General features: G+C 43.7%; 1 protein-coding gene across 2 annotated transcripts in view; it reads left to right on the top strand.

Annotated features, from left to right (window-relative positions):
• CYRIA (CYFIP related Rac1 interactor A) overlaps window positions 1-14,992 on the top strand; it is a 99,052-nt gene that overhangs the window by 80,951 nt on the left and 3,109 nt on the right. For both annotated transcript variants that reach the window (XM_061154836.1, XM_061154835.1), the window contains exons 4-10: window positions 3,471-3,592; window positions 4,837-4,942; window positions 7,137-7,273; window positions 7,741-7,818; window positions 7,981-8,097; window positions 8,186-8,265; window positions 9,669-9,795. In XM_061154836.1, the coding sequence (XP_061010819.1) occupies window positions 3,471-3,592; window positions 4,837-4,942; window positions 7,137-7,273; window positions 7,741-7,818; window positions 7,981-8,097; window positions 8,186-8,265; window positions 9,669-9,795 (767 nt within the window). The remainder of the gene's footprint in view (window positions 1-3,470; window positions 3,593-4,836; window positions 4,943-7,136; window positions 7,274-7,740; window positions 7,819-7,980; window positions 8,098-8,185; window positions 8,266-9,668; window positions 9,796-14,992) is intronic.

Genomic DNA, 14,992 nt, shown 5'->3' with positions numbered 1-14,992 from the left:
TGCTTTTTCCATTAAATATTCTAGGCACTTGGAATTCAGCAAATTCTTGACAATAAATGTATGTATTCAAGGTCACAGGGCACATGATACATTTTCATTCTTTCCACAACAGCAAATCTAGAATAGGGGTTTAAATCATCGCCTGGAGAAAGGCCTGGAGAGGCTTGTTCCCGGGCTCCTAGAAGTGTTGGTTTCTGAAATTGCCTGTGTAAATCACAGGCACTTTTAACAGCTTCATTGTTAGACAGGAACAGTCCAGCTTTCTGTAACCATTTTCCTCAATTTCATCGAACATCAACTGGTGATGATTAGGAATTTAGAATGTGATTCTTAGAAGAAACGTCACTAAACAATTCACTGGCCACAACTGGAAACAGGGACCCATTTCCATCATCATCATTATTTTTAGTGTGTGTATGTACCTTTGACTTAAGATCAATCTTTGTGTTAAAAATAGAAAAACAGAAGCCTTCATTCAGAGTTCCTGTTCACTCAGCAAATGCTCTAGGAGGTAGCTGATAGGTTAAATAGTAACCTTTCCAATCACTAATTCTTCTGGGTCTTTTTCAAGATGTCTCTCCTTGACATCTGAAGACACAATACATTTTAAAAGCATGGTGACCAACTGAATCTCAATTTGGAGAATGCCAAAAGTGCAGACCCCAAAGTCTCTCAAAGGACTATTCCAGAAAGTAAAATAACAGCTTTAGAATTAGGAGAGTAACATTAATGCAGTTTTGCACTAATCAAATATTCTATTAGGATGTTAACCACACTGAGGAAGCATTGAGACCATAGATAAATGATGGAGGATTTAAAAACACGTTAACTAAAGTGTGAATAGCCAGTCTGATTGTAGGTCAATGCATATTATCTTCATGATGATAGTGAGACATGCAACAGTGGTAAAGCCATTTCAGGAGACAAGACAGAGGAGAGGATCTGGAAGTAGTAAGATCTTTATTTTTTCACCACTTCTCAACACCCACGTTCTCCGTCATATGGTCAGTTTCATCATTTATCCATTGAGACATGACACGTTTAGTAAGTTTCTCCAATGGGTAGGGCATATGGGAGCACTGAGGACAAGAATACAGGCCCTGTCTTCAGATAGCTTGGTATTCAAAGACAAGCAGGAAAACCATCACAAAACAATATGAATTGCTGTTCAGTTGCTGTGTCTGAGTTTTTGCAACCCCGTGGACTGCAGCAAGCCAGGCTTCCGTGTCCTTCCCTATCTTCCAGAGTTTGCTCAAAGTCATGTCCACTGAGTCAGTGATGCTATCACACCATCTCATCCTCTATCGCCCCTTCTCCTTTTGCCTTCAGTCTTTCCCATCATCAGGATCTTTGCATCAGATAGCTGAAGTATTGCTGCTTCAGCTTTAGTGTCAGTCCTTCCAATGAATATTTAGGTTTGATTTTTCTTTAGGATTAACTGGTTTGATCTTCTTGCACTCCAAGGGGCTCTCAGGGTCTTCTCCACACCACGGTTTGAAAGTCTCAGTTCTTTGACACTCAACCTGCTTTATGGCCCAACTCTCACATCCGTACATGACTACTGGAAAAGCCATAGCTCTGACTCTGTTTCAATCATTCAGCCCATTTTTCTACTGCCATTACTGGGTGCCAGGCACTGTGTTAGATCCTGGAGATACAGTGTCAAATGAGACAAATAAGGTCTGAGTCTTACAGTCTTCTGGATCAGATTCTCACTTGTTAGTCCTGTCTCTTGTTTTAGCTGGGGGATCAAAGTGGGGTGAATTATGAACTTAGGGATACGGGCCAAGACCACATGTCACTTAGGGTTACATGGTCTTTTTCCCATTTGAAAACTGAGACAGACAGATTAGGGCTTCTCCCAGCTGGTACTTTCTGTCTCAGAAGTTTATGCCATTTGTGATTTGAGTCCTCTAGACTCTTGAAGCAACCTGACCCAGAAGCCAGGGACTGTGCAGCCAACACCAAGGGCTTAATTAATAGCTGGAAGAAAAGGTGATTCAGTTCCCTGACAGAGAAAAGCGGAAAAGCCTAGGACTTGCAATAAGCCTAGCCAATTATGGAAGAAAATGAGCCTGTAATGCAGGAGATGTGAGTTTGAATCTTGCTTCGGAAGAGCCCCTGGAGGAGGGCATGGCAGCCCACTCCAGGACTGGGCTGGAGAATCCCATAGACAGAGGAGCCTGGAGGGCTACAGTCCATAGGGTTGCGAAGAGTGGGACACGACTGAAGTGACTGAGGATGCATGCAGGTACCCTTTCATCAGTGAAGTCTGCTGGGAGAACTCGGTCCCTTAGGACTTGGATTTTTGAAAACAGATTTTAGGAGATGACATCTGTCCTCTTTCTGTATTAGCAATGCCCTTGTTTTATATGGAGATTAACTTCCTAACTATTCCAGGCAAAAAACCTATTTTATAGTCATTGTGAAATAAATAAAACCCTATCTTTACCACTACTCAACTTCCACCCACCAGCCCTCACAAAATACTCCTGCAGGCAAGAACATACATTGGCTCCTGGAATGTAAACAAGTCAAAATTCATTGAGGAACTAAGTGGATGTCTCTGTGACTGTTAGAATTTGTTCTTCAGTATTTAAGTTTAAATGCATTACTTATTTTTGTGGATAAGTTTCATGGTTAAGACCAAAGATGAACAGTACAGGAGTCTTTAAAATGAACTCTCTGCACTTCTTGAGCTCATGTTCAAAAAGGAACTCCATTGCTTTCTACACAGATCATTGTGTTCTGCAAAGATATATCTATGCCATAGCTCTGAAAGATTAATTATGGAAAATCTTAAGTTTTTTTTTAGTATGGAAATATAAGGGGGACTACTTTCCCATCTAGACTCAGATTCATAGATTTTCAGTCACAATAGCTTCTATTAAATATTAGAATTGGATCCCAAAAGGTAATGTTTATTCTTCCTATCACCCAGTGTACCACTTGGCACATAGTATATGTGCAAAAAAAAAAAAAAAGTGATCTATACAAATAAAGGGGTACCTACAATGATTCCATGGGCTTCTTAGATGGCTCAGTGGTAAAGAATCCGCCTGCATTGCAGGAGACATGGGCTTGATCTCTGGGTCAGGAAGATCCCCTGGAGAAGGAAATGGCAAGCCATTCTAGTATGCTTGCCTGGGAAATCACATGGACAGAGGAGCCTGGTGGGCTACAGTCCATGAGGTCTCAAAGAATCAGATACAACCGAGCGACTGCGCATGCACAATGATTCCAACATGCTTTGTTAAATGTGAGTGAAATATTTGTAACTATTTTGAACTGAGTAATGGCCAGAAGTTCTGTTAGTTTTCATTGCTTAACACCTTATTATGTTAAAGAGGAAATACCATGCCTGCCAGAGTCACATAGGATTGTCTAGTGGGTAGAATTGAATGCCGAGCCTCTTCCCAGGCTGTTTATAAACACAAGCCTCTGTGTCTCTTGGTTTCCTGTCTGCCTAGATGCCCAGCCCACAGAAGGAGAGAGGGAAATATGGAACCAGATCAGCGCCGTGCTCCAGGATTCCGAGAGCATCCTTGCAGACCTGCAGGCGTACAAGGGCGCGGGGCCAGAGATCCGAGATGTATGCCAACAATAACACTAAGCTGACAACGCCCTTGGTGGAGAAGGGAAACCCACACACGCACACACACACAGCAAGATTAAGTACTGGCCCTAGTTTTTCCTACCGTACCAGGAAACAAGGAGGGTAATGTGTCCTTCAAAAATGTATGAATGGTCCCTTTTATTCGAATCCACTGATCTGAGCACATAGTGCTGTGGACCATGTAAAGTGCAAGCCATTCTCTCCTCTGACGTACGTTTGAAATTGCAGGACTCACATTTAAACAATAATTTGTCAATATGTTGCTTCGTATAAGAGAAACATACATATGAAATCTGTGAGCGGTAGTTGAAATATGAGTCATGAGGTCTGGGTGTATGTGAACTTTCCAACATTTTGTAATGATTTTTGGCAGGTTTCATGACTATCACAAACAAAAGACATAAACAACCTCCCTTAAGGAGCCTGCTCGTCTGTCATCCTGAAATGACGTGTAAGATCAAAATAATAAGTGCAGGAAAAAGAAAACAGTGACCAAAACAGAAAAAAATTGGCAGTGTGGCTTTTGAGAGTTTGTCATGCCTTCAAGGCAAGAAACCTCACACTCCTTTTGTTTGAATTAGTTTTGCGGAAGTATCAGCACACACACACATTGCCATCACCATTTTCTGGGAAAAAAAAAAAAAAACACAAGACGTAGCAACAACAATAAAATGCCGCTAGCATCATAATCCCCAAACTGCTGAAACCCAGGCAAAACAGCCTTTCACAGAAAGTAGCAGCCTATTAAGAGGTTATTTTTCTACTTAAGGGTCACCATTTAATTTAGGTAATTTAGGTACTATCTCAGACTGTCAGGAATGTAATACATACTATAGAGAAAGGAAAACATCTACAGAATCTGTACTTCATAATGAGCACTAGCTCTACTTTAGAAGAATCAAATGGTCATGGAGGAGATCTGAATTGCTTCCAATTAGACATGCATTTTTTTTTTTTTTGCATTGACAATATGAGAAGCAAGTCAAATGACATGGTGTCTAATTGTTGAGCCATTTGCATTATATTCAAGTGCTAAAATCACCATCCTAATTGAGCATCTTGGACAACACTTCCATGATGAACTGATTGAGGCAGTACACATTAGCAAAAGACAGCAGGAATTTTTTTTTTTTAACTCAAATTCTTTCTCAATCTTAAGTCATTTTGACATGGAGCCTACCGCTTCCTTTTAAGCAGACAATTCCATCATGTTTTGGCAGGCCATCCAAAATCCCAATGACATTCAGCTTCAGGAAAAAGCTTGGAATGCAGTATGTCCTTTGGTCGTGAGACTGAAGAGATTTTATGAGTTTTCCATCAGGCTAGGTGAGTATGTATTTGTGCTTTTCATGTCCCTCTTGTAAAGTTCTGTGATGGTGTTTCAGAAAGTAGTAGGAAAAGCTCGGGGGATTGGAAACTGCCCCACATCCACTCTTGTGCATCATCAGAGGCCACTCAGATACAAAAACAGTGGTCATGTCAATTTCTGACAGCATGCCTCAGAGTTTCTTCCCCTGCATTTATTGGCATGTTTCAAGTGTCTTTACTAGTGGGTCTCCCTTTGGTTTTGTTCTCAGCTAAGTCCTACTCTTAACAGTATTACCCTGTCTGATCACATTTCCAAAGGACAGAGAAGTTGGAAAACCCATGTTACCTGCTAACCCATGAAGAAGTTGGTTGGCTGAAATCATGTGTTAAATGTATTTGGTTGGCCAAAAAAAGTTAATTTGGATTTTCCAGATGACAGCACAGAAAAACCCAAACAAACTTTTTGGCCAACCCAATAATATAGCAAAATACAAGAAAGACAAATATAATGTTCTGTTCTTAAGCTTAAAAAAAAAACAACAACTCTGTGCAGGTACAGGATGGCTTTGCAGAGGTCAGAGTAAAATCAAGTCTGGTTGACAGTAGGCTCCCTGTGACCACCGATATGATATAACCCCTCCCCCAACAGTAAAGCTATCTGAGTTTTCACTGGTTAAAACGTATGATATGTCTAGAATGAGGAAGGGGGTTTCATTGTTGTTCAGTCATTCAGTCATGTCCGAGTCTCTGCCACCCCATGGACTGCAGCACACCAGGCTTCCCTGTCCTTCACTGTCTCCTGCAGTTTGCTCAAACTCATGTCCATTGAGTTGGTGATGCCATTCACCTATTTTATCCTCTGTCATCCCCTTCTCCTGCCTTCAACCTTTCCCAGCATCAGGGTCTTTTCCAAGGAGTCGGCTCTTTGCATCAGATGGCCAAAGTATTGGAGCTTCAGCTTCAGCATCAGTCCTTCCAATGAGTATTCAGGGTTGATTTCCTTTAGGAAGTGTGTGGTCATGTTTTATTCTACTTCTGCCCATAAGTGAGTACCACATTTTGAGAATTAAACAGAGATATTGAAGTACCCTGGGGGAATAATAGCCATGATGTTGAGAGAACTTGAAACTGAGACTCCAAGGGAATAGTTCGATGAACTGAACCAGTTTTTCAAGAAGAGCTCCCGAAGACTCTCAGGTTGAAGAGGGATCGACTTCTTAGTTTCCTCAAAGTGTGTGTCTAGACCCCTTGAACTGAAATCACAAGGAGTCAAGTGTCAGCTCAGCAGATGGAAAAAGATCCACCAAGGTCAAGTGGGCTGCCTCAGAAGACAGTGTGTTTCTGTAGATAGAAAATGCTAGTGATGTCCTCAGAAAGAAGCTGTAAAAGGCCTCTAGGGATGACAAAGTCAGCACTAGTGAACCCTTCTATAAAGAGCCAGATAATAAATATTTTAGGCTTGTGGGCTATCCTATTGTTACAGCCACTCAACCCTGCCATTGTGGCACAGAATGAAAATATTAATGAAGCATGGCTGTGTTTAATAAAACTTTATTTTCAAAAAAAAGTGACTGTGGACCAGATTTAGCCTGTGGGCCATAGTTTGCCTACCTTTTCTCTAGAGGATTGATAAAATGACTTGATACCAAGAAAAATATATTGAAGAAAAAGCAGGAAGGAAGGTTTAGAAACAGACAGGTGAGAGTAATGAGATTGTTTTCAGGATAGTAATGGAGGTAGATATGGCAGCAGGTTTGTAGAAAAATATTCCTGGGATTTGCTAAGAGTGTCATTGCAGAGAAGGGCTAGTGTGGACCGCAAGTCTCTCCCTGCAAAGCAAGCAATTTAACCCATGCATTCAGGGCCACCTCATCTCATCCTAGGTCATAGATCGCTGTCTCATGCACATGATCCTATTTGTGGTTTTCTACAGTGTTAGGATTTGGGACAACAGAACATGGGAGGGTCCAGGTGAGCTTTGGGGTGATGGGTCAGTTCTGCAGTGGAGGCAGCCTTCTCAGGCATGGAGGGCAGGGGGGTTCCTTTTCCTCCTTATCCACACACATCACATTTCACACTGTTCTGGAGGGGAAAGGTGGAGAGGAAAGACTCACACAGGTTATCTCAGAATGTCAACTGGGGCTGCAAATTGGCCTTTTTAAAAAATCTCTGTGGTCCACCTCAAATATGTATGTATCCCTTTGACTTTTAGAAAAAGCTCTTCAGAGTTTATTGGAATCTCTGACCTGTCCACCCTACACACCAACCCAGCACCTGGAGCGGGAGCAGGCCCTGGCCAAGGAATTTGCGGAAATTCTGCATTTCACCCTTCGATTCGATGAGCTGAAGGTTAGGCCATGTGTGCTTGGACAATTTAACAGATTCGTACTGAGCACCTGTATGTCCAGGTGCTTTGCAGGGCTGTGGGGTGGGGGAAAAAGATGAGGGAAGTAGCTCTTTTCCTCGAGAGACCTGTGATGTGGTGAGAATTCACACTCCTTGTGGTCAAAGTGATTTACAATGGTGGTTTGTACGTGGAAATTCAAAATCTGCCAAATGCAACCAGAGAAAACATCTCAAGTGTCTATTCCTCTTTGGAAGCAAGTGTGCTTTCCCTAAAATCTAGCCTAGGGTAAAAATAGGGCATATTCTTAAATAATGAAGCTCTGAGTCTATTTTTAACCCAAAGTTATTTTGACTCTTGGGTAACAAAGAGAAGTCCTGGTATCTGTGCAAAATATAGGTCCTGGACTTCGGGTGCATAACCCCCCTCTGATGCTGAGAAATGACCTTCTTTCCTCTTTTCTGAACTTCAGATGAGGAACCCAGCTATTCAGAATGACTTCAGCTACTACAGAAGGACCATCAGTCGCAATCGCATTAACAACATGCATGTGAGTCCCTGGATCTCCTGGGTCGACAGCCCCAGGTTCCAAATCTCTTTTAATTTCTGCATCAGGAGGGGCACAGGGAGAAGACAGAGCCTTTGTGATTCATTTTCCGGAGATGTTGACCATCTCTTTATCAATGGCATCTTCTCATCTTCTTTTCATCAGCTAGACATTGAGAATGAAGTCAACAATGAGATGGCAAATCGAATGTCCCTGTTCTATGCAGAAGCCACGCCGATGCTGAAAACCCTCAGCAACGCCACCATGCACTTTGTCTCCGAAGTAAGTGATGTTGACCAACAGAGTGCCTTCTGCCCGGTTGTGCATAAAAGCTGCTAACAGGCTGACACCCTTTGTGTCTCCCATTTAGAACAAAACCCTGCCAATAGAGAACACCACAGACTGCCTCAGTACGATGACAAGTGTTTGTAAAGTCATGCTGGAAACTCCGTAAGTTAAATCAGAGGTGTAGCCATGTCAAAAATTCACATATCTCTGTAACAATGATGATGGTGGTGATGATAACTTCTAACGTGTGGGTCAGCACGTCAACATTTCCTTATATATTAATACTGAATTAATTTCATAAAGAGCTCTGGCTCTAGGTGTAGTTATCTCCGTCTTAAAGCTAAAGAAGACGAGGCAGAAATTGGTTAACTGAGATCTTCCCAAAGATCACATGGCTTGTTCGATGGCAGAATCAAAACTTGAATCAAAGATGCAGGAGAAGTTGTATGCAGATAAAATGGTGGATTAAGTTAAATGACTGGGTAATTGTTATAAGTATGTTGGAGAAAAGATTTGAGAGAATATTTAAAACCAAGAGTAGAAGAGGTAAGACTATTGTAAAAATGATAATGAAAATCTCTCTTTCATGCATGTGGCAGTTTCTCTGTACTTAAATTAGTTGCTAGATTTAAAAAATGGTTGAGTTGTTGAGGTGAGGCAGTATGGTAATGAGGAAATCTTCACTCCAGTGTCAGGGTTCCCCTTATTCTATTTATTTTGTAGCCCCTTCTGTGCCCATTGACAAGTGGTCTGACCTGTCTGGACCTTGGTTTCCTTATCTGATGAGATCATCATAATGCCATCTACGAGGCAGAAAGTTTGGGAGTGCCAAAGGCATCAAGAATGTCTTCTAAAATTTGATGTTCTGTTCAAATGTAAGATGGCATTCCTTTCAGATATTTCATTTATATTTAAGTTAATATTTATTCCAAGATGGAAATAGTAATCATCATCATTGTGGGGCCAAGTCAGAATGAAGTTGATGTTAAGAAAGCCTCTAGAATTGGCCTGAATTATCTGAATCATCAATGACCCTGTCAAGGTAAGTGAACAGAATTCAAGCTCCACAAATACTCTCAACCCAATCAGTGGTGTGCAATCTCTTTTAGGTATCTTTGCCAATCTAATTCAATCTGCAGCCTGTATCTTAACAAAGGAAGTTACCCTGACTGGCGACGCAGTAGCTGCTCTATAGAAATGAGCTTGATTCGTTTTCTCCATAATAAAGCCATTATTCTCTATAATCTAGGACAGCCAGAGAGACCTGCTATAAAATATTCATGATTGATGGGCGGGGGAGTTATGTACGTGATGAGCTGGCTTGCTGAGGGCAGAAGAGAAAAGAATTTACTGCCCTCCAATTTACCTTGTTTTCACACTGGTTGGATAGATTCAAGGAGAATTATCATCGCCAGTTTCTTTAAGAGCTTATTAACCTGGTTCTTGCAGGTCTAGGATTGTTCTCAAGAGAGGATTGCAGGAGGCTAAACTAGCCAGTTGTGGAGCCAAAAACAAACACACTCTGTCATGGAAGTAACACCTCTGCCATTTCTCGTCTCTTCCAGGGAATACAGGAGTAGGTTTACCAGTGAAGAAACGCTGATGTTCTGCATGAGGGTCATGGTGGGGGTCATCATCCTCTACGACCACGTGCACCCCGTGGGAGCTTTCTGCAAGACATCCAAGATCGATGTAAGAACAGTCATGATAGGTGATTTCCCAATAGGGTCTCGTGAATGTCACCAAACAGACCTTGCTTCCCTCTCTCCCTCCCCTCCATCCACCCCCCACCAACTGCCCATGAGTGAGTTCTGCCGGTTGCAAATCCATCAAGGCAGCTCTCCTCTTAGCAAGAAGTCCAGTCCTGTTCACGGGCTTACAGCAAATGCATTCAACCTCAAAGGCACAGAAGAAGAGTGGAGATGCTGATTCCCTCAGCCTGTAGAGGGGCTGGGGGTGAACAGTCACTTAGCTGCTAGCTGCCCCTTCAGTTTACCCATGTGCCATATACATGTTTATTTGTATATATGTGTCTCAATGTGAAAAGCATCAGGAGATAACTGGATTACAAAACACCATGGTCAAATCCCAAACAACATTCCGACTTCCTGTCCCATAGCCCGGCAGATGGTACTACCTGATTCTCATGCTTTTTCTTGTCCTCGGACAATGCTTGAGCCCTACTCAGAGTGCCTGCCCTCTTCTCCACTGGGGGAGGGTTTCTTTAAGACACTCCTCACATGTCCCCTCGTGTGGAGCATGTGTCCCACTCCCTGCATGGAGCAGAGCCTTGCTTCTCTTCCGGCCCCAAAGTTCCCACCATTTTGGATTTTCTGACAGACTCTGGGGCTTCCCTGGTGGCTCAGCAGTAAAGCATCTGCCTGCAATGCAGGAGACACAGGTTCAATCCCTGGGTAGGGAAGATCCCCTGGAGAAGGAAATGGCAACCCACTCCAGTATTCTTGCCGGGGAAATCCCATGGACAGGAAGCCTGGTGGGCCGTAGTCCAGGGGGTCACAAACAGTTGGACACGACTTGGCGACTAAACAACAAACACAGATTCTGAGTTTGTTGGCAAGAGCAGAGACCAGGATCTATACACCTGATGCCCACCCCATTGCCTGACAGTGTCCTTGGTCCATAGTCCAAGTCAGTAGATGCTCCATAAAATTTTTGCTGAGTGAATGAATAGGATTGGAAAACAAATGATAGTTGGTGTGCAAGTGATTTCCTGTTGATTGTGGGATAAAGACACTCCTCTCAGCCCAGTGTTTTCCTGCAGCAGCACCAGTAGTGTATCCCTGTATTAATTTAAAGCCTTCTAAGCACACAATAGGACCTTTGGTACTAACTTATTCTAACAGAGCTAAGTAGGGGCATGCACACTCTAGACTCATTCATGCATACACAAGAGCATCTCTGATGCTTTAGTTCTGTGCAGACAGAAGGTCCAGATGCCCATAGGGGCTGTGAGTCTGAAGAGTGTAAGAAAATATATCAATTCATAATGCAACTCGGTTTACTTATTTTGAGGTTCTGGCTTCCTAGCATAGCTAGCCATGGTTCTCCATAGAGTCTTTCTTATTTTTAATATAATTGTTTTTATTTCTCAAGAAAATAAATATTTATATAAAAATTTGGGGAAAATAAAGGAAATCAATATACAGAAAATTAAACATATCTGGGTAACCTCACCATGGACAGGTGACCACCATCAATAAGTCACATGTGTTTGTCCCTTCATTTTATATAGATGTTTGGGTGTCTGTGTGTATGCAGTAATACTTAACAGATTAGAACCCTGCTATAATTGCTATTTAAAAACGTATTTAATTTGCATAACAGTATATTACCAAGTTTTTTCCATACCAATAAATATTTCATTGTATTCTTCGTGAGGCTTTAACATTTTCATGCTATAGATTGAGCATAAATAGCTCTATTAATAACCCATGAATATCATTTGAATATGGATTGAATTTATTACCCAGTACTCATAGGACATTCTCATTTACCACAGCCATTTGTTAACTTGTCAGAGAGTCAATAATTAAAAATACACTGAGTACCATTATGTCTTGTAGCCTTAACCTTTAAAAAAAGCTTGTCCTTGCTTGTCACTCACTGACTCTTTCTGCAGAGGATGTAAACATTATACGATGTTCGTTCTAACCCTCCCCAGGCCTGATGAAGTCTGTTTGCTCATGTCGGTCTCACTAAGAACGGCTTGCTTGTATTGAAGCTCACCCATGTCTCTAAGAAAGTTTCAGATTTATAGAGCACAGTATGTATACTATATAAGGGGCTGTTTTTCTCTGATGACATAAAGGCTCTCCTTCCAGATATCAGTCTGCTTCGAAGTCAGCAGTTACAGGCACGGGGTTTATAAACCCTCAGGGTATCAGCATCAACCATGAAGAAGCAGATAATGGACTAGATCCTGTCCCCTGCACTTACAGAGAACATGTTCTGGAGCCCAAAATGGAAGTGCTGAGCTCTAGACACCCAGATGAGGGAGAAATTCCTTCTGTAGAGAGGCAGAGAAAGAGGGCGATGTTTCAGGTGGATCTGGGGGATCTTACCAAGTGGATGGAGAGAAGGAAGAGCACTCCAGGCAGAGGATTCATCCCAGCAGAGTCATCACGGCCCAGAGGGATGTTCGTCATTTAGAGAACAGATGCTATAAATGGGTGTCAGGGATGCAGGCTGGAGTGAGGTGGCGTTTTCAATTGATTTCCTTAAAACTACATGGAGCGATCCAATACAGTCACTCTTTAAGCCCAGTCCCGAGCCCACACCTCACCCAGAATCCCAGACCCCCACCTCCTCTGGACACCTGAGGTATGGCCGGCCTCAAATCATAGGTTCTCACTTTCACACAGACCTGCTCCTCCTCCTGGGCTCCTGTCTCAGGTATTTCACCTCTCTTCACCCTGGGGTCAAAGCCAAACCTGGGGTTCTTCCACAGAACCTAAGAATAATCTTGTTCGCTCTTCACCGTCACACCTCCTCAGACACTGAGTCCTGTGGCCTGGACCTCAGCGCATCCTCTCATCTCTCCCTGACCCTCTGTGTCTGCTGCTGCTCTCACACGCTCACTCACACCGTCACTCACACGCTCACTCACACCCTCCCTCACACGCTCACTCACACGCTCACTCACACCCTCCCTCACACCCTCACTCACATGCTCACTCACACTGTCACTCACATGCTCACTCACACCCTCCCTCACATGCTCACTCACACGCTCACTCACACTGTCACTCACATGCTCACTCACACCGTCCCTCACACGCTCACTCACACCCTCCCTCACACCCTCACTCACACGCTCACTCACACTGTCACTCACATGCTCACTCACACCGTCACTCACACACTCACTCACACCCTCCCTCACACGCTCACTCACACGCTCACTCACACTGTCACTCACATGCTCACTCACACCCTCCCTCACACGCTCACTCACACGCTCACTCACACTGTCACTCACATGCTCACTCACACCGTCACTCACATACTCACTCACACCCTCCCTCACACACTCACTCACATGCTCACTCACACCCTCCCTCACACCCTCACTCACACGCTCACTCACACTGTCACTCACATGCTCACTCACACCGTCACTCACACACTCACTCACACCCTCCCTCACACGCTCACTCACACGCTCACTCACACTGTCACTCACATGCTCACTCACACCGTCACTCACACACTCACTCACACCCTCCCTCACACGCTCACTCACACGCTCACTCACACTGTCACTCACATGCTCACTCACACCGTCCCTCACACGCTCACTCACACCCTCCCTCACACCCTCACTCACACGCTCACTCACACTGTCACTCACATGCTCACTCACACCGTCACTCACACACTCACTCACACCCTCCCTCACACACTCACTCGCTCACTCACACGCTTACTCACACACTCACTCACACCCTCCCTCACACCCTCACTCACACGCTCACTCACACGCTCACTCACATGCTCACTCACACCGTCACTCACACACTCACTCACACCCTCCCTCACACGCTCACTCACACGCTCACTCACACTGTCACTCACATGCTCACTCACACCGTCCCTCACACGCTCACTCACACCCTCCCTCACACCGTCCCTCGCACGCTAACTCACACCCTCCCTCACACGCTCACTCACACCCTCCCTCACACACTCACTCGCTCACTCACACGCTCACTCACACACTCACTCACACCCTCCCTCACACCGTCACTCACATCCTCCCTCTCAGGGGCTCCCACTGGCCCTCCCATCTCCAGCTCTGCCTCCTCAGATCCCTTTCAGTATTAATCACATTATTAGATTGTTGAACACCTATCAAGAATATTTTCCACAGGTCAAGGCCTCGAGTCCTGAATATGTTGTTAAATGCACATCGAATCTGGTCCCGACTGCATCTCTGACTGTGTCTTGTAATTCACGCCCCAGGCTTTCATCAGCCTGAGATCGAACTAGAAATTCCCATAGAGTGTCCACCACACTCCTGCCTCTTTTCTAATCTGCGTCCCCATTTCTCCCCGGGCACTTTTTACAAGAACACATATCAGAGGATGATAAGGAGCTGTTTGTCTCTCTTCTCCCACGGGACTCTGAGCTCTTGGGAGAGGGACTGAATCTCTTCATCCTGTGCTTGTCCTCGTCCTGCACCTGTGACAGGCGTCTCTGATTTACCACAACATTCTTTTTGGATGAGTCTAAACATACCCCCAAATGATTCTCAGCCCTGTGCTTCTGGCTGCCCCCATCAATCCAACAAGCTTTATCAGGTTTTTAGGAAAAAGCTTTCAACCTGCAAGAACATTTTCTAAGTGACCATTGTGAGAGAGGTCCTTAGTACTGTATACTGTCAGTGCATGAATATCTGTGAGTTTAAAATGACTGACTATATTCTTTCCAGAGGATTCTTCCTTTGCGGAAAAAATTCCCATATATGAATAACATAATGTGATCTATTAAGATGCAGATTTAGCTTTCGTGTATTTCCCAAATGATGAATAAATTATATTGCAAGTACACAAAAAGCTAAGAAACTTGCCCAAGTTTATGAAGATGCTAAACAAAGAAGGATGGATGAAACCCAGGCATTCTGCCTCCATGTGTTTCGTATTCCTAACTATTGTCCTTTACTGGCCCTCTCCTGGCCTAGGGAGGAAGACAAATTAATCTGAGCACTAAAATCTCTAAGGTTCTCTGAGAAATGTCAGTGTACTATCAGGGATACAAATACTTCTACCTGGTGAAGGTAATGAGATCAGAGGAAGTTTCCTGGTGTTGGTGAGCTCTAGCTGAGTCCTAAAAAAATTTTTAGAGAGATTACCAGTCAAACAACTAAAGG

This window comes from Dama dama, chromosome 11 (genome assembly GCF_033118175.1).
Source record: "Dama dama isolate Ldn47 chromosome 11, ASM3311817v1, whole genome shotgun sequence".
NCBI classification, from domain to species: Eukaryota; Metazoa; Chordata; class Mammalia; order Artiodactyla; family Cervidae; genus Dama; species Dama dama.
Note: the sequence above shows the minus strand (reverse complement) of the source record. Positions and strands in the feature narration are given on the sequence as shown.